A 21,542-nucleotide genomic window follows, 5' to 3' on the forward strand; every position below is an offset into this window, starting at 1 on the left:
AGATGTTCTAGCGTTTTGGTGACGCTGCGACTTAGGAACGCTGCAGTTCTCTCCACGAGAAGCAAGTCGTCTAGATAAGCCATGACGGCTATACCCTGAACTCTTAAGATTGCTAAGAGAGGGTCCAGAATCTTTGTGAAGACTCGAGGGGCTGTAGTATGCCCGAACGGCAAGGCCACAAATTGAAAATGGCGCTGCTCTACCGCGAACCTTAGAAATTTCTGGTTGTGCGGGAAAAATTGGCACATGGAGATATGCATCTTTGATATCTATTGATGCCATGAACTCTCCCCCTTGCAGGGAGGAGACCACAGTGCGGATTGACTGCATCCGGAAGGTCTGGATGTGTAAAAACCGGTTTAGGTCTTTCAGATCCAGGATAGGTCTGACACTTCCATTTGGTTTTGGAACGGTGAAGAGATTTGAATAAAACCCTGAACCCTGATCTTTCGGGCTCACTTCTACTCTCACACCCTGGGATAGTAATTGATCTAAGGCCAGGAATAGCGGTTTTTGCTTTACTGGATCCCTGGGGATCCTTGACCTTAGGAAACGAGAAGGTGGAATCTCCTGAAACTCTAGCTTGTAGCCCAGAGATACTGAAGAGATCACCCACTTGTCCTGAATCTCTTCCCGCCAGGCGCCTGCAAACTGCAGGAGCCTTCCCCCCACTCTGCCGAGCGGGGGCGCCCCTTCACAAGGAGGTTTTGGGGCTCTGCTTGGCAGGCTTTCGCCCCCAAGTCTTTTCCTGCCCCTGGGCTCGGCCTTGAGCCTTTCTAGTAGAGGAGGGCTGAGAAGGCCGTCGCCACTGTTTAGAGCTTGATGCTTCGGGAGAGAGAGCACGCCTGAATGAAGGACGCTTGCTCTTTTTGACTGGAAGGAGAGTAGACTTACCTCCTGAAATATTTTGGACGAATTTATCTAATTCTTCCCCAAACAAACGCTCCCCTTTAAACGGGAACCCAGTCAAATGCTTTTTGCATGACAGCTCAGCTGCCCAATTCTTTAGCCATAGAGCCCTACGCATGTGTACCAACATGAGGGACAAACGCGATGCTTGTTGGACAGAATCCAAAATCGCATCAATTATGAAACACAAGATGTGAGGCAATTCTGCATATTTCTCTACTTCCTCACTGGGAAGGAGTCCAAACATCTGTTTAACCTGTTCCTTGAGGAACTGACACAACCCCACGGCTGCGACTGTAGGCTGCACCACAGCGCCAGCCATGGAAAAGGAGGTTTTTAATAAGGTTTCCAGCCTTTTGTCAGCTGGATCCTTGAATACCTGCGCATTATCCAAAGGACAAGTTAGGTTTTTATTCAGACAAGAAACAGCCGCATCGACAGATGGGACCCCCCACTTCTTGGTGAAACTTTCCTCCACAGGATAATGCATGGAAAACCTCTTGGGAGGAGTAAACAGTTTATCGGGATGTCCCCAATCCTCATACATCAAGTTAGCCATTAAAGGATGAATTGGGAAGGAACAAGCAGTCTGTGGGGCTTTCCTGACTCCCAGGGAAGAGACAGAGGACGTAGCGACTTCAGCAGCAGGCATTCTGAACGTGGTACGCACCAATTCAGTGTAATACTGCACCTGCTTTCTGAGTGCCTGGGAGGAGGGGACTGACTCCTCATCCTCTGACTGATCCGACTGCTCATGATCCCTATCCAAAGATAGGGATCCCTCCTCATTTTCAGAAGAACTATCCGAGAGAGGGATTTCAGCAGAGGGAGGGGATCTACCCCTTTTCCTGCTATCTTTTAGGGAAGCAGAAATAAAATTCATGATTCTCCCTTCAAAACCCTCCAATGTAGCCCTAAGGGAGTCCTCAGTGACATAGACCGGGGCTGCGACATTAGGAGAGGCTGCAAAGCCTGACAGCTGCACTGACTCGTCTTGAGAGGCTGGCTCCAGTCTTGCAGAGGGGGATGGTAATTTACAGGCACTTTTGGAACCCCTGGACCTAGGCGGTGACTTGCCAGTGCTCTTATTACCTCCCCCTGAGACCCTCTTACGAGGAGACATAGTACTAAGCTACAAAGCAGAGGTACTAGTACAAGTGCGATCACTGTTGCGCTTAAAGTCTCACAATAAATAAATATATGCTTAAACTGCACAACCTGAAGCTGAGTAGGTGTCTTAAGGTTTGCCTGGATCCAATCCCCACGGATGCTTACAGCCCACAGCTCCTGTGTCTCCAGTTACAGTCCCCTGACGCTCTGGGCTTTTAAAACTGCCGCCTGGCGCCTGCGCAGTACAGCGCCGTGCACACTGACGTGCACGGCTCGCAACCACACCCCCCCTCCTCCATAAGGCCGGGAGCGCGCCCGGCGCGCGTGCACGCGCCCGCGCACGTGGACCGCGGAATCCGGGGGGGGAGGAGAACCCAAAACGGAGCAGCGTGGGACCCCTGAACTGCGTGGGACCCCTGTTTACCTTCATCTGTGGCAGGGACTGCAATGGAGACGTGAGTAGCTGAAGAAACCAGGCTTTCACTGAGCGTGTGTATTGAAAGGCATGTAAGTATGCATCAGGCTGCTCTTACTCCCTCTAGTGGTGGAAACCAGGTAAGACATACAACTACTCACAATGAAGAAATCCATTCATATATTTAAATATACAGGATGACTTCCCTTACCTGTCCCCGCCGCAGGAATTGCTGAACCAGACCAATTCCAGCCTTCACCCATCATGGCGGGTATTGTTAGCCAACCTTCAGGTATATCTGGGGCTCTTACGAAAAGAACCTCCCACCTGGGCCATGTAAAAAGCTCTGCCAGAAACTTTCGTGCGCTCTGTATAAACAGTACACCAAGTCTGGTTTTCCCAGAGCCCAGTCTTCCAATGGAGAGGACTTATAGGCAAAACCTCGCTTCTTCGGCAGACGAGGCCCGGGTACCATACCATCTTGGGAGTCAAATATCGGCCCGAGGTATGGATCCGGTTTGATGTAGCCCTTCGGCCCTCGCAGGGACCTGCATAGAGCTAAAGTTTTACGTGACCATCACCCAGACACTGGCGAAAAAACTGAGGTGCCTCCCAGATGGGAGGGGTTATATAGGGGAGGAATTCTCCTTAATTAGGGTCAACCAGTGTCCAATCACCAGAGGTGCCTATATAACCCACTATGTAATGAAGCTCCTGTGTCCCGTGATGTATGATCAAGAAAAGTATTTTATCGGCTGCTGATTTTGTATGTTTGCCCCACTGACAAAGAAACGATCGGTCTGTAATTTTATTGGTCGGTTTATTATAACAGAGAGAGAATAACAACAAAAATATCCAGAAAAACACATTTCAAAAAAGTTATACATTGATTTGCATTTTAATGAGTGAAAGAAGAATTTTATCTCCTACCAATCAGTGAGGTTTCTGGCTCCCAGGTGTCTTCTATACAGGTAAAAAGCTGAGATTAGGAGAACTCTCTTAAAGGGAGTGCTCCTAATCTCAGCTTGTTACCTGTATAAAAGACACCTGTCCACAGAATCAATCAGATTCCAATCTCTCCACCATGGCCAAGACCAAAGAGCTGTCCAAGGATGTCGGGGGCAAGACTGTAGACCAGGGGGTCTCAAACTGGTGGCCCTCCAGCTGTTCCAAAACTACAAGTCCCATCATCCCTCTAACAGTGGGAGTTATGCTTGTAACTGTCAGCCTTGCAATGCCTCATGGGACTTGTAGTTTTTCACAACAGCTGGAGGGCCACCAGTTTGAGACCCCAGCTGTAGACCTACACAAGGCTGGAATGAGCTACAAGACCATCGCCAAGCAGCTTGGTGAGAGGTGACAACAGTTGGTGCGATTATTATTCCCAAATGGAAGAAACACAAAATAACCGTCTCCCTCGTTCTGGGCTCTCGGTCTGTTGTCTTGGTCTGGGGCTCCATATGGAAGATCTCACCTCGTGGAGGATCAATGATCAGGAGAACGGTGAGGAATCCGCCCAGAACTACACGGGAGAATCTTCTCCATGATCTCAGCTGGGACCATAGTCACCAAGAGAACAATCGGTAACACACTACACCGTGAGGGACTGAAATCCTGCAGCCCCCGCAAGGCTTCCCTGCTGAAGAAAACACATGTACAGGTCCGTCTGTGGTCAGATGAGGCCAAAATCCAGCTCTTTGGCGTCAACTCAACTCGTCATATAGCAATTATTGGGTGGCTGTACACTCAATACTTGCATAAAAACGGCTTTATTGTAGAACAAAGTCCATAAAAAACAACCACAACTGATCAGGCAGGGGGGAGGGAAAAGGTAGGTTGACGCGTTTCACACGTAAAGTTCGTGCTTTCTCAATATCACTCAACTCGTCGTGTTTGGAGGAAGAGGAATGGAGGAAGAGGACCCCAAGAACACCATCCCCCACCGTCATACATGGAAGTGGAAACATTATGCTTTGGGGGTTGTTTTTTTTTTGGGGGGAGGTTTTGCTAAGGGCACAGGACAACTTTACCGCATCAAATGGGACGATGGACGGGGCCATGTACCGTGAAATCTTGGGTGGGAACCTCCTTCCCTCAGCCAGCATGAAAATGACTCAAAACACAAGGCCAAGACAACAAAGGAGTGTCTCAAGAAGAAGCACATGAAGGTCCCGGAGTGGCCTAGCCGGTCTCCAGACCTCCTAATCCCATGGAAAATCTGTGGAGGGAGCTGAAGGTTGGAGTCACCAAACGTCAGCCTGGAAACCTTCATGATTTGGAAGACAAACCTGGTGGAAACATCTGACCTCTGTGATCACCAAGAAGGGTTTCTCCACCGACTACAAAGTCAAGTTCTGTGAAGGGTTCACATACTTATTTCACTCATTAAAATGCAAATCAATTTATAATTTTTTTTAAATCTTTTTTTTTGTGATATTTTTGTTATTATTCCGCCTCTCTCCGACCATGAAATCTGATCGTTTGTCAGTTGGCGAACGTACAAAATCAGCAGCCAATCAAATACTTTTTTTTCCCCCTCACTGTAGAAGCCGATTGGCCGCCGTGCGCAGCTGCACCAGATTCGGAGTGCTCCCGTTTTTAGTAAATCTCCCCCATTATCCACACCACATAACTGCAAAGACCACCTCCAAACCAGTCTAGGACCATAAAACTGACTTCTACGGCCGAGCCACTGGAGAAACACGAGAATCATGGGGGCGTGTCCCGAAAAGTCATTGTAACCAATCAAAAGGTTTGTTTGTTGCAGTCAGATATGCTTGGGTGATTGCCGATTGGCTTCCTCTTTGTAGGCGTTTACAGAAAGACTCAGGTAAAGTCTCGGAGTCTTCATGCTTTGCCTCTCGGGAAGGGAACGGTGGCACTGAAATAGGTTGTGGAGAAGCTGATCTCACCCAGCAGGGGGCTCCACCTGTCTGCAGGGTGGATGGTTCCTCTGCTGTGACCACCGGGGTCCGCTTATAATGATGTCAGATACAGAATTGTAAACCTGAAAATTTACACATTTTAAGCCAATCACAACAGATCCAAAACCAACGTCTACTGACGTGAAGGTCCCACGGATGAGCTGGATGAGAAAGTCCTAACTAGCAATGACAACTCGTGGTGTGCTGACTCTATGGCAGGAGGAGGAGGGAGGGAGGGAGTGGCCTGTCATTGTGTATACGCCCACATGTGTGACTCTATAGTCACATGGGCTGCTCAGATGTGATAGGAAGGAAATGCTCAGCAGAGAAACTCACTGAAAACTGAGCATGTGCAGAGCTGCCACCACTGCTCTGCAAAATCCCTAGCTGCATTGGGGACATGGACAGAAGGGGGGGATAGAGAGCAGCGGGATCAACCAGGACTTTTGCAGAATACAGAAAGGGAATCTCCTAGTGATGAGTGATTATGAACAGCATGGAATACAGAGCATCCAGGAAGTATTCACAGAGCTTCACTTTCTTCACATTTTGTTATGTTACAGCTTTATTCCAAAATGGATTCAATTATTTCCTCCCATGTACACGGTAGGAGCCTGTGATACTTATTTACATGGGAGGAGCCTGTGATACTTGTGTACCTGGGAGGAGCCTCTGATACTTGTGTACCTGGGAGGAGCCTCTGATACTTGTGTACGTGGGAGGAGCCTCTGATACTTGTGTACGTGGGAGGAGCCTCTGATACTTGTGTACGTGGGAGGAGCCTCTGATACTTGTGTACCTGGGAGGAGCCTCTGATACTTGTGTACGTGGGAGGAGCCTCTGATACTTGTGTACCTGGGAGGAGCCTCTGATACTTGTGTACCTGGGAGGAGCCTCTGATACTTGTGTACGTGGGAGGAGCCTCTGATACTTGTGTACGTGGGAGGAGCCTCTGATACTTGTGTACCTGGGAGGAGCCTCTGATACTTGTGTACGTGGGAGGAGCCTCTGATACTTGTGTATGTGGGAGGAGCCTCTGATACTTGTGCACGTGGTAGGAGCCTGTGATACTTGTGCACGTGGGAGGAGCCTCTGATACTTGTGTACATGGGAGGAGCCTCTGATACTTGTGTACGTGGGAGGAGCCTCTGATACTTGTGTACGTGGTAGGAGCCTGTGATACTTGTGCACGTGGGAGGAGCCTGTGATACTTGTGCACGTGGGAGGAGCCTGTGATACTTGTGCACGTGGGAGGAGCCTGTGATACTTGTGTACCTGGGAGGAGCCTGTGATACTTGTGTACCTGGGAGGAGCCTCTGATACTTGTGTACGTGGGAGGAGCCTCTGATACTTGTGTACGTGGGAGGAGCCTGTGATACTTGTGCACATGGGAGGAGCCTGTGATACTTGTGTACGTGGGAGGAGCCTCTGATACTTGTGTACGTGGGAGGAGCCTGTGATACTTGTGCACGTGGTAGGAGCCTGTGATACTTGTGCACATGGGAGGAGCCTGTGATACTTATGCACATGGGAGGAGCCTGTGATACTTATGCACATGGGAGGAGCCTGTGATACTTATGCACATGGGAGGAGCCTGTGATACTTGTGTACATGGGAGGAGCCTGTGATACTTGTGTACCTGGGAGGAGCCTGTGATACTTGTGTACGTGGGAGGAGCCTGTGATACTTATGGACGTGGGAGGAGCCTGTGATACTTATGGACGTGGGAGGAGTATGTGATACTTGTGTACGTGGGAGGAGCCTGTGATACTTATGGATGTGGGAGGAGCCTGTGATACTTGTGTACGTGGGAGGAGTCTGATACTTGTGTACGTGGGAGGAGTCCGATACTTGTGTACGTGGGAGGAGTCTGATACTTGTGTACGTGGGAGGAGTCTGATACTTATGTACATGGGAGGAGCCTGTGATACTTGTGTACATGGGAGGAGCCTGTGATACTTGTGTACCTGGGAGGAGCCTGTGATACTTGTGTACGTGGGAGGAGCCTGTGATACTTGTGTACGTGGGAGGAGCCTGTGATACTTATGGACGTGGGAGGAGCCTGTGATACTTGTGTACATGGGAGGAGCCTGTGATACTTGTGTACATGGGAGGAGCCTGTGATACTTGTGTACCTGGGAGGAGCCTGTGATACTTGTGTACCTGGGAGGAGCCTGTGATACTTGTGTACGTGGGAGGAGCCTGTGATACTTGTGTACGTGGGAGGAGCCTGTGATACTTATGGACGTGGGAGGAGCCTGTGATACTTGTGTACATGGGAGGAGCCTGTGATACTTGTGTACCTGGGAGGAGCCTGTGATACTTGTGTACCTGGGAGGAGCCTGTGATACTTGTGTACGTGGGAGGAGCCTGTGATACTTATGGACGTGGGAAGAGCCTGTGATACTTATGGACGTGGGAGGAGTCTGTGATACTTGTGTACATGGGAGGAGCCTGTGATACTTATGGATGTGGGAGGAGCCTGTGATACTTGTGTACGTGGGAGGAGTCCGATACTTGTGTAGGTGGGAGGAGTCCGATACTTGTGTACGTGGGAGGAGTCTGATACTTGTGTACGTGAGATTTTTTCCTAAATTTACAAAGATTTCAAACAAACTTCTCTCACGTTGTCATTATGGGGGATGGTTTGTAGAATTTTGAGGAAAATGATGAATTTAGTCATTTTTGGAATAAGGCCGCAACATAACAAAATGTGGAAAAAGCGAAGCCTTCAATTCGAACCGACTGCAGAACATGAAATGGGCTCCTTGGTGAGGCCGCCGAGGCCGGACACGCCGGACCTGCATAGGCCAGGAAGCCAAGTCGATGTCCTCCAGTCGGGGGGTGAAGGTTTTTTTGGGGGATGGGAGATTTGGATTCAGATTTTTCTGTAACTTTATGAATCACAAACGCCCCCCAATGTGAGGATTCTCTTTATTTGATTCATCGGAGGAAAACTCCGCAGACATTCAACTTCACGTCTTCAACGTCTCACAAGTTCAATAAATAGAAATATTTTACTAAAAAAAAAAAAAATAATAATACGTTTTTGGAGTATTGAGGTCTCTAATGTCACGGAGATTCTCTGCAGCTGATTGGACAATCGTTCATAGGATTCGGAGAGTGGAGAGTCGCAGACGGATCCGGCATTGGAGGCTCCATGGCCTGAGCAGCCCACGTCCTAACAAGAGCTGAGCTAATGTGACAGAGCGCTCCAGATGTGTGCCATGCTGCCCCCATATAGCGATTGTTGTGCTATCTTGTCAAAAGTATTGGGACACCTGCCTTTACACGCACATGACCTTTAATGGCATCCCAGTCTTAGTCCGGAGGGTTCAGTATTGAGTTGGCCCTTTGCGGCTATAACAGCTTCACCTCTTCTGGGAAGGCCGTCCACAAGGTTTAGGAGGGTGTCTATGGGAATGTTTGACCATTCTTCCAGAAGAGCATTTGTGAGGTCAGGCACTGATGTTGGACGAGAAGGCCTGGCTCGCAGTCTCCGCTCTAATTCATCCCAAAGGAGTTCTATGGGTTTGATGTCAGCACTCTGTGCAGGCCAGTCAAATTCCTCCACCCCAAACTCACTCATCTAAGTCTTTATGGGCCTTGCTTTGTGCACTGGTGAGCAGTCATGTTGGAACAGGAAGGGGCCGTCCCCAAACTGTTCCCACAAAGTTGGGATCATGAAATGGTCCAAAATGTCTTGGTATGCTGATGCCTTAAGAGTTCCCTTCACTGGAACTAAGGGGCCAAGCCCAACCCCTGAAAAAAAAACAACAACCTCACACCATAATCCCCCCTCCCCCACTCCATAATCCCCCCTTTGACACCATAATCCCCCTCCCCCCACTCCATAATCCCCTCATTTGGACCAGTGCACAAAGCAAGGTATATAAAGACATGGATGAGTGAGTTTGGGGTGGAGGAACTTGACTGGCCTGCACAGAGCCCTGACCTCAACCTGATAGAATACCTTTGGGTTGAATTAGAGGGGAGACTGTGAGCCAGGCCTTCTCCTCCAACATCAGTGCCTGACCTCACAAATGCTCTTCTGGAAGAATGGTCAAACATTCCCATAGACACCCTCCTAAACCTTGTGGACGGCCTTCCCAGAAGAGGTGAAGCTGTTATAGCGGCAAAGGGCCAACTCAATATTGAACCCTCCGGATGAAGACTGGGATGCCATTAAAGTTCATGTGCGTGTGTAAAGGCAGGCGTCCCAATACTTTAGGTAATATAGTGTATATGAGCACAATGGCAGCTATATGGGGGCAATAGGATCTTCAGGCCATAGCTTTTACTGTGCCCGATTATGCCCACTGACCTTAACCACTTGAGGTACTGCCGGACGCTGTGGATCCCGTTACCAGGAATGAGAGACGGTTGCTGACCCGAGCATTAGCCAGCAGCTCTTGTTAGGACATGTGGCCACGGCCCACCAGACAAATGCCGGGTCTGCCCCGTGGCCTGGCTGGGCCTGCTGCTGACACTTCAGACAGACCCCCAACCCATCTTCAGGGTTCCTCAGCCAAAAAACCTTCCAATGGATATTTATGGCTTTGGATCTGCCTCCTGATGTCATAACTACGGCTGAACCCTCCCCATCACACGCTTGTCTTCACACTTCTAGATCTATTTTCAAAGATTTACGGCTCAACATCCAACTGTCGACTCCGATTTCCAAAACTCTCTGGGCCCTTCACAACCAGACCTCTTCTGCAATCTTCCACCATCTGAACATCCACTTCTATTTGTGAGGTTTTGGGTTGAACGCCCAGCTCTGATCCCTAAAGCAGAACTCCGTGCCAGGCCTTCAGAGCCTGACCTGTCTATAAACTTCGATCTTCACACTTCTAGATCCATTTTGGGTTGACCGTCCAGTTGGGGACTCCGATTCCTAAGGTCGGGCCTTCAGAGCCTGACCTGTCTATAAACTTCGATCTTCACACTTCTAGATACTTTTTGGGTTGACTGTCCATGTTGGGGACTCCGATTCCTAAGGTTGGGCCTTCAGAGCCTGACCTGTCTTTAAACTTCGATCTTCACACTTCTAGATCCATTTTGGGTTGACCATCCAGTTGGGGACTCTGATTCCTAAGGTCGGGCCTTCAGAAACAGACGTCTTCCATGATCTGAACATACAATTCCAGTTCTGGAGGTTTATGGATGAACCTCCAACTGTGCAGATCTGTCTGTGGTCTTCCAGAAATGTCCATGTCATGGTAAGTCTTCCAAGGTCACACTCCTGTGGTAGGAAGCCAGTCCCCACCATCTTCAGAGATCCAGCTCCGAACATAAGAGGTCAAATTCCAGGTTTGGGGCAGAAGTTCCTCTCTGGCCAGGTCACCACAATTGGCATCTCCAATGGGTATTCGGAGAAGAGAGGAAAGTCAGCCAAGAACATGCGACTCATAACATAGTTTGGAAGCCCATAGTGTGCTGTGTGGACCAGCAAAGTATCTGGTGGTGCTTATGAGGAGCCATTCCAGGAGTGGAGCCATTGGCATTCTTGGGCTCCATCAAATCTGGGAAGCATTATGTCCTGACCACTGTAGACGATGATACCCGTCACCCAGAAGTCATGGCCCTGTCTATTGTTGGAGCACCCAGGGTGGCCAAAGCCATGGTCACAGTCTTTAGGAGTAGGCTTCTTCTCAGTTTATGTCAGATCTGGTTCCTGACTCTCCAAGGACACTTACCGCCTTCCCCCGGGAATGAATTCTCAGGTGATTATTAAGGTTGCTCTTCTGAGTGAAGCATTTCCCACACTCCGGACAAGGAAAAGGTCTCTCCCCTGTGTGGATTCTCTGGTGTTCCACCAGGTGCGATTTATTGCTGAAGAACTTCCCGCAGCTGGGGCAGGGATATGGCTTCTCCCCCGTGTGAGTTCTGCGGTGTGTAACCAGGTGCGAGGTGCTGGTGAACCTCTTCCCACAGTCAGGGCAGGAATAAGGCCGTTCCCCGGTGTGGATTCTCTGGTGTTTAATCAGGTTGGACTTGTTGGTGAAACATTTCCCGCACGAGGAGCAGGGAAAGGGCTTCTCCCCGGTGTGGATGATCTTGTGCTTGACCAGGTCTGAGCTGCTGGTGAAGCATTTTCCGCACTCGGAACACGAGAAGGGTTTCTCCCCGGTGTGTATCCTCTGGTGGGCCACCAGGTTGGAGTTGGTGGTGAAGAATTTGCCGCAGGTGGAGCAGGCGAAGGGCTTCTCCCGGATGTGGATCCGCTGGTGCTTGTTGCAGGTGAAGCACTTCTCGCACTCGGCAAAGCTGTGCATCAGTTCGGCGTCCTCCAAAAACCGCCGGTGGGAGGTAGAAGCCGGGTTGTCCCCTCTCTTGTCCGAGTCTGTGTACATGACCGTCATGTTCTGCTCCCCGCCCCTCTTACAGATAGAGGCGTACTCTCGGGGCGAGAAAGGGTCGGAAAGCGTCTCCTCGTCACACGATTCGTCCTCCTCCTTGATGTAGGTGATGATGTAATCTATCTGGGCGTCGGCAGGAGGCGTGGGACCGTTGGTGAGGCTTTCCTCTTCATCCAACACAATCTCCTCCTTAATGCAACTGGTTCTAAATGGTGACTGCTCCGCGGGGGCGGGGCTCTTTGTGAAGTTCCCATCTTGATTGGGCGCTGAGTTTATTTTAAGTGCTGCGTTAGTCTGCGTCCATTTATCTAGCTCCCTCTGGTGGGTGCCCTTGTCAGGGGCGCCTTCCTCTTTTGCGGGGCTGTGCAGCTTTCTGTTGAGGCACGGACCTGCAAGAAACAAAATAAGACACCTTACAAGACCGCCCATCACATCACCCCAAAACCTTCGCTGATTGGTCTGTCTGAGGAAAGCGCCTCTATAAAGAACTGAGGCAGTCTCATTTCTGCCAGCAGAGGGGGAGGGGATTATGTTCCTCCTCCAACTCATTAATGTGTGTGTACTGTCACGTACCTCGTCCCCAATCCAGTGCCTGCTCTTCTCTCTGGAACATGGCCGCCGGCAAAAATCTGGAAGTACCAGTGTTGCAGCCCATCAGCAATTTGGTGCAGTCTTAAAGGTTCCTCTAGCAACCCCAGCGACCCCCTGTGCCTCTAGCAACCCCAGTGACTCCCTGCATCTAGCAACCACAGCAAGCCCCCATGACTCTAGCAACCCCGGCGGCTCCTGTGGCTTTAGCAACCACATCGCCTCTAGCAACCCCAGTGCATCCAGCAACCAGTGGTGGCCGGTTGTCATTTTTTTTTCTCTTCTCTTTTCGGTCAATCGGAAAACGGGTCTCAGACCTGCTTCTGATTGACCAGATTGAGAATCTGTGTTACAACTGCGAATATCCATTCACTGTTGTAACACCTGGGTGGGCTCATGGCGCAATGCTCTGCGCTCCGAGCCCACCCTATTTTGAAGCTTATTAGAGTCTCTGGCTCTAACCAGGTGCTTCAAACAAACAACAATTCAGGCGTCTTGAAAGGGGCCGGACGCATGAATAGGGGGTGGCTGCGGTGGCCATGGATAGATTCATGCTATACATGAATCTATTCATTATTACTATAGGGGGTGACATGGAGAGAGGGGACGGAACCCGGTCGCCTCTCATGGACAGGCCCAGCGACCCTTGCGCCTGCAGCGACCCCTGCGCCTCCAGCAACCCCAGCGACCCCTGCGCCTCCAGCAACCCCAGTGCCTCCAGCAACCCCAGCAACCCCTGTGCCTCCAGCAACCCCCAGCGACCCCTGTGCCTCCAGCAACCCCCAGCGACCCCTGTGCCTCCAGCAACCCCTTTGCCTCCAGCGTTGATCAGTATCCTCTGAGTCTCAGTGACCATGACACTCCTATGCTTTCAAAGGTTTTTTGATACCTGTGCCTCTAGCAACCCATGTGTCTCTAGCAACCCATGTGCCTCTAGCAACCCATGTGCTTCTAGCAACCTCAGCGCCTCTAGCAAGCCCTGTGCCTCCAGCATTGACCTGTATCCCCTGTGCCTCAGAGACCACCACACTCCCGTGCCTTCAAAGACTTTGTGACCCCCGTGTCTCCAGCACCCCATACAATTCTGTGCCTCCATCAACCCATGTGCCCCCAGCAACCTTCACGTCTCCACCAACCTGTCTCAAATGATTCAAGTGGCTGCTGTGATCCTGTGCCTCTAGTCACCTCAGAGCGTCACCTAGAGACCTCCCAGCACAATGTTATTTCCAATGACTCCAGAGACTCCTGTCTCAAGAACAAATGGGACCCCCCGCAGGAACTCTGCTCCTGCATGGACCTCCCAAAACACAAGACAGCGAGTTTTACTTTCTGGTTCTACTAAGCTGAGTACGGAGACAGCGGACACTTACCAGATAATCGGAAGCCCTGAGAACGTCCACAGTGATGATTTCCTCCATGACGGTGAAGCCGCTTGTCTGTGAAATCCGCAGGGACCTAAAAATCAGACAGCAATGAGTGTATATGTATAACGCCAACATCTGCCATGGTGCTGTACAAGACAGGTGTATGAGATCGGACACAGCCATGTCACAGGTTACCCCGGAGTAGAAAGTGAGTTATTTCAGATATAGATTGGAGGCGTCAAAGGACGAGCCTATAAGGCCCAGATTTATTTTATTCAGACTTTGCGACATCTGAAGTGATCATATTCACCCCCCTCCCCCATTTCCTCCAATTTTATCAGGCCGGTACACACGTCCTTCAACAGTACCGAGCCCTGATGAAGGGGGGGGCTTTCCAACCCCTGAAACGTGTCGGATTATATTATATAGAAGTCTTGAAAATATTACATTCTGTTTTTTGGAGTTTCCTCCTTGCACACTCATTGACCTCAGCAAAGAACTTTGACCGGCACTCCGGGGAGAGCCTCCTAAGGAGAACAGGTTTCATGACACCAACTCAGAAAATCTACTGCTTTATTGTAACCGCTACTCTGCGCCTTCTACCTCCCGTATTTCAGGCACAGTTCGGAAAATGACAGGTCCTCTTTTATCCCTGTCACACTTAATAAAAAGATGGGACAAGAATGATGAGAGATCGTGAGGTGCGAAAGGTGATACTGAAGGTCCAGAAGAAGGAAAAAAAAGGGCCAAAGGGAGGACAAAAGATCCAGTAAAAGGACAGAAGAACCATGAGAAGGACAGAAGATCCATGAGAAGGAAGACAGAAGGCCAAGGGAGAAGACAGAAGGCCCAGGGGGAAGACAGAAGATCCAGAAGGGGGACAGAAGATCCAGAAGGGGGACAGAAGATCCAGAAGGGGGACAGAAGATCCAGAAGGGGGACAGAAGATCCAGAAGGGAGACAGAAGATCCAGAAGGGAGACAGAAGATCCAGAAGGGGGACAGAAGATCCAGGAGGAGGACAGAAGAACCATGAGAAGGACAGAAGAACCATGAGAAGGACAGAAGATCCATGAGAAGAACAGAAGGCCCAGGAGGAGGACAAAAAGCCCAGGAGGAGGACAAAAGGCCCAGGAGGAGGACAAAAGGCCCAGGAGGAGGACAGAAGGTCTAAAAGATCTAGAAGGACAGAAAGTCCAGAAGGAGGGCAGAAGATCCAGAAGAGGGACAGAAGGCCCAGGAGGAGGACAGAAGATCCAGAAGAGGGACAGAAGGCCCAGGAGGAGGACAGAAGGCCCAGGAGGAGGACAGAAGGCCCGGGAGGAGGACAGAAGGCCCGGGAGGAAGACAGAAGGCCCAGGAGGAGGACAGAAGGCCCGGGAGGAGGACAGAAGGCCCGGGAGGAGGACAGAAGGCCCGGGAGGAGGACAGAAGGCCCGGGAGGAAGACAGAAGGCCCAGGAGGAGGACAGAAGGCCCGGGAGGAGGACAGAAGGCCCGGGAGGAGGACAGAAGGCCCAGGAGGAGGACAGAAGGCCCGGGAGGAGGACAGAAGGCCCGGGAGGAAGACAGAAGGCCCAGGAGGAGGACAGAAGGCCCGGGAGGAGGACAGAAGGCCCGGGAGGAGGACAGAAGGCCCAGGAGGAGGACAGAAGGCCCAGGAGGAGGACAGAAGGCCCAGGAGGAGGACAGAAGGCCCAGGAGGAGGACAGAAGATCCAGAAGGGGGACAGAAGATCCAGAAGGGGGACAGAAGATCCAGAAGGGGGACAGAAGATCCAGAAGGAGGACAGAAGATCCAGAAGGGGGACAGAAGATCCAGAAGGGAGACAGAAGATCCAGAAGGGGGACAGAAGATCCAGAAGGGGGACAGAAGATCCAGGAGAAGGACAGAAGAACCATGAGAAGGACAGAAGATCCATGAGAAGAACAGAAGGCCCAGGAGGAGGACAAAAAGCCCAGGAGGAGGACAAAAGGCCCAGGAGGAGGACAGAAGATCCAGAAGGAGGACAGAAGATCCAGAAGGGGGACAGAAGATCCAGAAGGGGGACAGAAGATCCAGAAGGGGGACAGAAGATCCAGAAGGAGGACAGAAGATCCAGAAGGGGGACAGAAGATCCAGAAGGGAGACAGAAGATCCAGAAGGGGGACAGAAGATCCAGAAGGGGGACAGAAGATCCAGGAGAAGGACAGAAGAACCATGAGAAGGACAGAAGATCCATGAGAAGAACAGAAGGCCCAGGAGGAGGACAAAAAGCCCAGGAGGAGGACAAAAGGCCCAGGAGGAGGACAAAAGGCCCAGGAGGAGGACAAAAGGCCCAGGAGGAGGACAGAAGGTCTAAAAGATCTAGAAGGACAGAAAGTCCAGAAGGAGGGCAGAAGATCCAGAAGAGGGACAGAAGGCCCAGGAGGAGGACAGAAGATCCAGAAGAGGGACAGAAGGCCCAGGAGGAGGACAGAAGGCCCGGGAGGAGGACAGAAGGCCCGGGAGGAGGACAGAAGGCCCGGGAGGAGGACAGAAGGCCCGGGAGGAGGACAGAAGGCCCGGGAGGAGGACAGAAGGCCCGGGAGGAGGACAGAAGGCCCGGGAGGAGGACAGAAGGCCCAGGAGGAGGACAGAAGGCCCAGGAGGAGGACAGAAGGCCCAGGAGGAGGACAGAAGATCCAGAAGGAGGACAGAAGATCCAGAAGGGGGACAGAAGATCCAGAAGGGGGACAGAAGATCCAGAAGGGGGACAGAAGATCCAGAAGGGGGACAGAAGATCCAGAAGGAGAACAGAAGATCCAGAAGAGGGACAGAAGATCCAGAAGAGGGACAGAAGATCCAGAAGAGGGACAGAAGATCCAGGAGGAGGACAGAAGATCCAGTAGGAGGACAGAAGATCCAGAAAGAGGACAGGAGATCCAGTAGAAGGACAGAAGATCGAGAATGAGGACAGAAGGTCAGATAGAAGGACAGAAGGTCCAGATGAAGGACAGAAGGTCAGATAGAAGGACAGAAGGTCCAGAAAGAGGACAGAAGATCCAGTAGAAGGACAAAAGGTCAGATAGAAGGACAGAAGGTCCAGTAGGAGGACAGAAGGTCAGATAGAAGAACAGAAGGTCCAGATGAAGGACAGAAGGTCCAGATGAAGGACAGAAGGTCCAGATGAAGGACAGAAGGTCCAGATGAAGGACAGAAGGTCAGATAGAAGGACAGAAGGTCCAGATGAAGGACAGAAGGTCATGGCACACCAGTAGCTAGAGGACAGGGAATGGGAGCTCAGAAGGGGCCACAAAGGAAGAGGATGGCCAGGATACTCTGGATTCCATGAAGCAGCACTGAGCAGTAATGTTACCTTTCAGACACAGAGGATGAGATTATTACCCAGAATTCCTAGAGTCACCTACCTGTCCAGTCAGCAGCTCAATGATTCTGTTGGCGAGTTCCAGAATCCTCCACTCATTATTTCTCTTTTGTATCAATGGAGGATCAATGAAGACACTTTGATTCCTGCTGAAGACTTCCAAAACGTGGTCATCCCCTGACTTCTTCACAATCATACAGTCCTACGATGGGATAGAAAGAGGCAGAACGCTGACTACATACAGCAAAAATGTTCCCAATAAAAACCTGACAGAGGCTCTCACCCCTCCCTACTCCAGCCAAACCCAGGTGACAAGTTCTAGGTGGGGGGTTCCACTTTAAAGCTATGAATTAGCTTTTGGCTTCCAGCATGTTGGATACCTTTTCCTGTGGAAGTGGAAATACCGGGAGGGTTCTGATCTGTAAATACTGACCGGCTCCTGGGGTCACTAACACTGGCTCTTCCCTGATTATTAGCCCAAGACTGATAGGCAGGCCTCAATATCAGACACCGGAACGCGATGGAAGGTGAAGGCCTGAGGGAGTGTGGCCTCCATACTGGAACCCAACAGAACACATCCTGGAGATGCCACCAGGAACCCCCAACCCTCCAGATCCGGCAGCCCTCACCTCTCCGGTGACAGTATAGATGATCTCCAGAGTCAGTCGCAGGATCCTCTCTGATACCTCCCCCAAGTCCTCCTCCGGTTCCACCACCACGGGGGACCTCTTCCTGCGCCCCTCCATGTCTGATCTTCTCTTCCAATCTGTGAGGACCAGAAATGGTTCCAGAAGCTTCCTCACTGTAAAGAGATATCAAGAATGAGGTGAGTTCCGATAAGTATCTCCATGTTCCAGGGAATAATTACTTCCTCCTGATTATCAATGCCAGGGGTGCATCTGTCCCACATTCTGCATGACTGCCCTGGGAGTCGCAGCGATTACTGAGGTTCCACAGGAGAGCGAGGAAATCTACAACCACTTTCTGACATCGGCCACAAGGGAAGTCCGGTACATTATATTCTCCTGACCCCTGCACCCTATACACTCTGCTGTACATGACATAGTCCTGACCTACACTCTGCTGTACATGACATACTCCTAACCTACACTCTGCTGTACATGACATACTCCTAACCTACACTCTACTGTACATGTCATACTCCTGACCTACACTCTACTGTAAATGACATAGTCCTGACCTACACTCTACTGTACATGTCATACTCCTGACCTCTGCACCTTATACACTCTACTGTACATGTCATACTCCTGACCTACACTCTACTGTACATGACATACTCCTGACCTCTGCATCCTATACACTCTACTGTACATGTCATACTCCTAACCTACACTCTACTGTACATGTCATACCCTGACCTCTGCATCCTATACACTCGACTGTACATGACATACTCCTGACCTCTGCACCCTATACACTCTACTGTACATATCATACTCCTAATCTACACTCTGCTGTACATGACATACTCCTGACCTCTGCACAATATACTCTGGGGAACACACCGGGGCAGGTATAGGAGGGGTGCTGGCGGCTGCATATAGCTGAACTAATCTCTCCCGGTTAATGCCTGCAGGTGTGGAAGAGGAATGAAGAGATTGGTTCCTCTATACGCAGCCACCAAGGTCTGTATTGCTGGGGGCTGAGTGTTGGTGTAAGCGGAGTCTGTATTGCTGGGGGCGGAGTGTCGGTGTAAGGCGGAGTCTGTATTGCTGGGGGCGGAGTGTCGGTGTAAGGCGGAGTCTGTATTGCTGGGGGCGGAGTTTGTATTGTTTCAGGTGGGGAGGGGTCTGTACCTTTGGGGGCGGGGTGTCAGTGTGGGGAGGAGTCTTTGGGGCGGGGTGTCAGTGTGGGGAGGAGTCTTTGGGGGCGGGGTGTCAGTGTGGGGAGGAGTCTGTACCTTTGGGGGCGGGGTGTCAGTGTGGGGAGGGGTCTGTACCTTTGGGGGCGGGGTGTCAGTGTGGGGAGGGGTCTGTACCTTTGGGGGCGGGGTGTCAGTGTGGGAGGAGTCTGTACCTTTGGGGGCGGGGTGTCAGTGTGGGAGGAGTCTGTACCTTTGGGGGCGGGGTGTCAGTGTGGGGAGGAGTCTGTAGCTTTGGGGGTGGGGTGTCAGTGTGGGGAGGGGTCTGTACCTTTGGGGGCGGGGTGTCAGTGTGGGGAGGGGTCTGTACCTTTGGGGGCGGGGTGTCAGTGTGGGGAGGGGTCTGTACCTTTGGGGGCGGGGTGTCAGTGTGGGGAGGGGTCTGTACCTTTGGGGGCGGGGTGTCAGTGTGGGGAGGGGTCTGTACCTTTGGGGGCAGGGTGTCAGTGTGGGGAGGGGTCTGTACCTTTGGGGTCGGGGTGTCAGTGTGGGGAGGAGTCTGTACCTTTGGGGGCGGGGTGTCAGTGTGGGGAGGGGTCTGTACCTTTGGGGGTGGGGTGTCAGTGTGGGGAGGAGTCTGTACCTTTGGGGGCGGGGTGTCAGTGTGGGGAGGAGTCTTTGGGGGCGGGGTGTCAGTGTGGGGAGGGGTCTGTACCTTTGGGGGCGGGGTGTCAGTGTGGGGAGGAGTCTTTGGGGGCGGGGTGTCAGTGTGGGGAGGGGTCTGTACCTTTGGGCGCGGGGTGTCAGTGTGGGGAGGAGTCTTTGGGGCGGGGTGTCAGTGTGGGGAGGAGTCTTTGGGGGCGGGGTGTCAGTGTGGGGAGGAGTCTTTGGGGGCGGGGTGTCAGTGTGGGGAGGGGTCTGTACCTTTGGGGGCGGGGTGTCAGTGTGGGGAGGGGTCTGTACCTTTGGGGGCGGGGTGTCAGTGTGGGGAGGGGTCTGTACCTTTGGGGGCGGGGTGTCAGTGTGGGAGGAGTCTGTACCTTTGGGGGTGGGGTGTCAGTGTGGGGAGGAGTCTGTACCTTTGGGGGCGGGGTGTCAGTGTGGGAGGAGTCTGTACCTTTGGGGGTGGGGTGTCAGTGTGGGGAGGAGTCTGTACCTTTGGGGGCGGGGTGTCAGTGTGGGAGGAGTCTGTATATTTGGGGGCGGGGTGTCAGTGTGGGAGGAGTCTGTATATTTGGGGGCGGGGTGTCAGTGCGGGGAGGAGTCTGTACCACCTTTGGGGGCGGGGTGTCAGTGTGGGGAGGAGTCTGTAGATTTGGGGGCGGGGTGTCAGTGTGGGAGGAGTCTGTATATTTGGGGGCGGGGTGTCAGTGCGGGGAGGAGTCTGTACCATTGGGGGTGGGGTGTCAGTGTGGGGAGGAGTCTGTACCTTTGGGGGCGGGGTCTGTAGATTTGGGGGCTGAGTGTCAGTGTGGGGCGGAGTCTGTAGATTTGGGGGTGAGGTGTCAGTGTGGGAGGAGTCTGTACCTTTGGGGCGGGGTGTCAGTGTGGGACAGGGTCTGTATATTTGGGGGCGGGGTGTCAGTGTGGGAGGAGTCTGTATATTTGGGGGCGGGGTGTCAGTGCGGGGAGGAGTCTGTGCCACCTTTGGGGGCGGGGTGTCAGTGTGGGGAGGAGTCTGTAGATTTGGGGGCGGGGTGTCAGTGTGGGAGGAGTCTGTATATTTGGGGGCGGGGTGTCAGTGCGGGGAGGAGTCTGTACCATTGGGGGTGGGGTGTCAGTGTGGGGAGGAGTCTGTACCTTTGGGGGCGGGGTCTGTAGATTTGGGGGCTGAGTGTCAGTGTGGGGCGGAGTCTGTAGATTTGGGGGTGAGGTGTCAGTGTGGGAGGAGTCTGTACCTTTGGGGGCGGGGTGTCAGTGTGGGACAGGGTCTGTATATTTGGGCGCGGGGTGTCAGTGTGGGCGGGGTCTGTAGATTTGGGGGCTGAGTGTCAGTGTGGGGAGGGGTCTGTACCTTTGGGGGCGGGGTGTCAGTGTGGGGAGGAGTCTTTGGGGGCGGGGTGTCAGTGTGGGGAGGGGTCTGTACCTTTGGGGGCGGGGTGTCAGTGTGGGGAGGAGTCTTTGGGGGCGGGGTGTCAGTGTGGGGAGGGGTCTGTACCTTTGGGCGCGGGGTGTCAGTGTGGGGAGGAGTCTTTGGGGCGGGGTGTCAGTGTGGGGAGGAGTCTTTGGGGGCGGGGTGTCAGTGTGGGGAGAAGTCTTTGGGGTCGGGGTGTCAGTGTGGGGAGGGGTCTGTACCTTTGGGGGCGGGGTGTCAGTGTGGGGAGGGGTCTGTACCTTTGGGGGCGGGGTGTCAGTGTGGGGAGGGGTCTGTACCTTTGGGGGCGGGGTGTCAGTGTGGGAGGAGTCTGTACCTTTGGGGGTGGGGTGTCAGTGTGGGGAGGAGTCTGTACCTTTGGGGGCGGGGTGTCAGTGTGGGAGGAGTCTGTACCTTTGGGGGTGGGGTGTCAGTGTGGGGAGGAGTCTGTACCTTTGGGGGCGGGGTGTCAGTGTGGGAGGAGTCTGTATATTTGGGGGCGGGGTGTCAGTGTGGGAGGAGTCTGTATATTTGGGGGCGGGGTGTCAGTGCGGGGAGGAGTCTGTACCACCTTTGGGGGCGGGGTGTCAGTGTGGGGAGGAGTCTGTAGATTTGGGGGCGGGGTGT

General features: G+C 52.4%; 2 protein-coding genes across 2 annotated transcripts in view; both read right to left on the reverse strand.

Moving 5' to 3' along the window:
- Positions 1-21,542, reverse strand: part of LOC143959479 (uncharacterized) — a 269,947-nt gene that overhangs the window by 81,076 nt on the left and 167,329 nt on the right. The window lies entirely within an intron of this gene.
- The window catches only part of LOC143959465 (uncharacterized), a 67,226-nt gene that overhangs the window by 43,492 nt on the left and 2,192 nt on the right, over positions 1-21,542 (reverse strand). Inside the window, exons 2-5 of the mRNA XM_077468124.1 lie at positions 17,646-17,818; positions 17,060-17,218; positions 13,679-13,763; positions 11,061-12,109 (exon numbers count right to left, since the gene is read on the reverse strand). Coding sequence (XP_077324250.1) covers positions 11,061-12,109; positions 13,679-13,763; positions 17,060-17,218; positions 17,646-17,762 — 1,410 coding nt within the window. The 5' untranslated portion in view covers positions 17,763-17,818. The remainder of the gene's footprint in view (positions 1-11,060; positions 12,110-13,678; positions 13,764-17,059; positions 17,219-17,645; positions 17,819-21,542) is intronic.

Source organism: Lithobates pipiens, unplaced genomic scaffold (assembly GCF_037356315.1).
Source record: "Lithobates pipiens isolate NorthernLeopardFrog02 unplaced genomic scaffold, aLitPip1_a1.2 Scaffold_77, whole genome shotgun sequence".
NCBI classification, from domain to species: domain Eukaryota; kingdom Metazoa; phylum Chordata; class Amphibia; order Anura; family Ranidae; genus Lithobates; species Lithobates pipiens.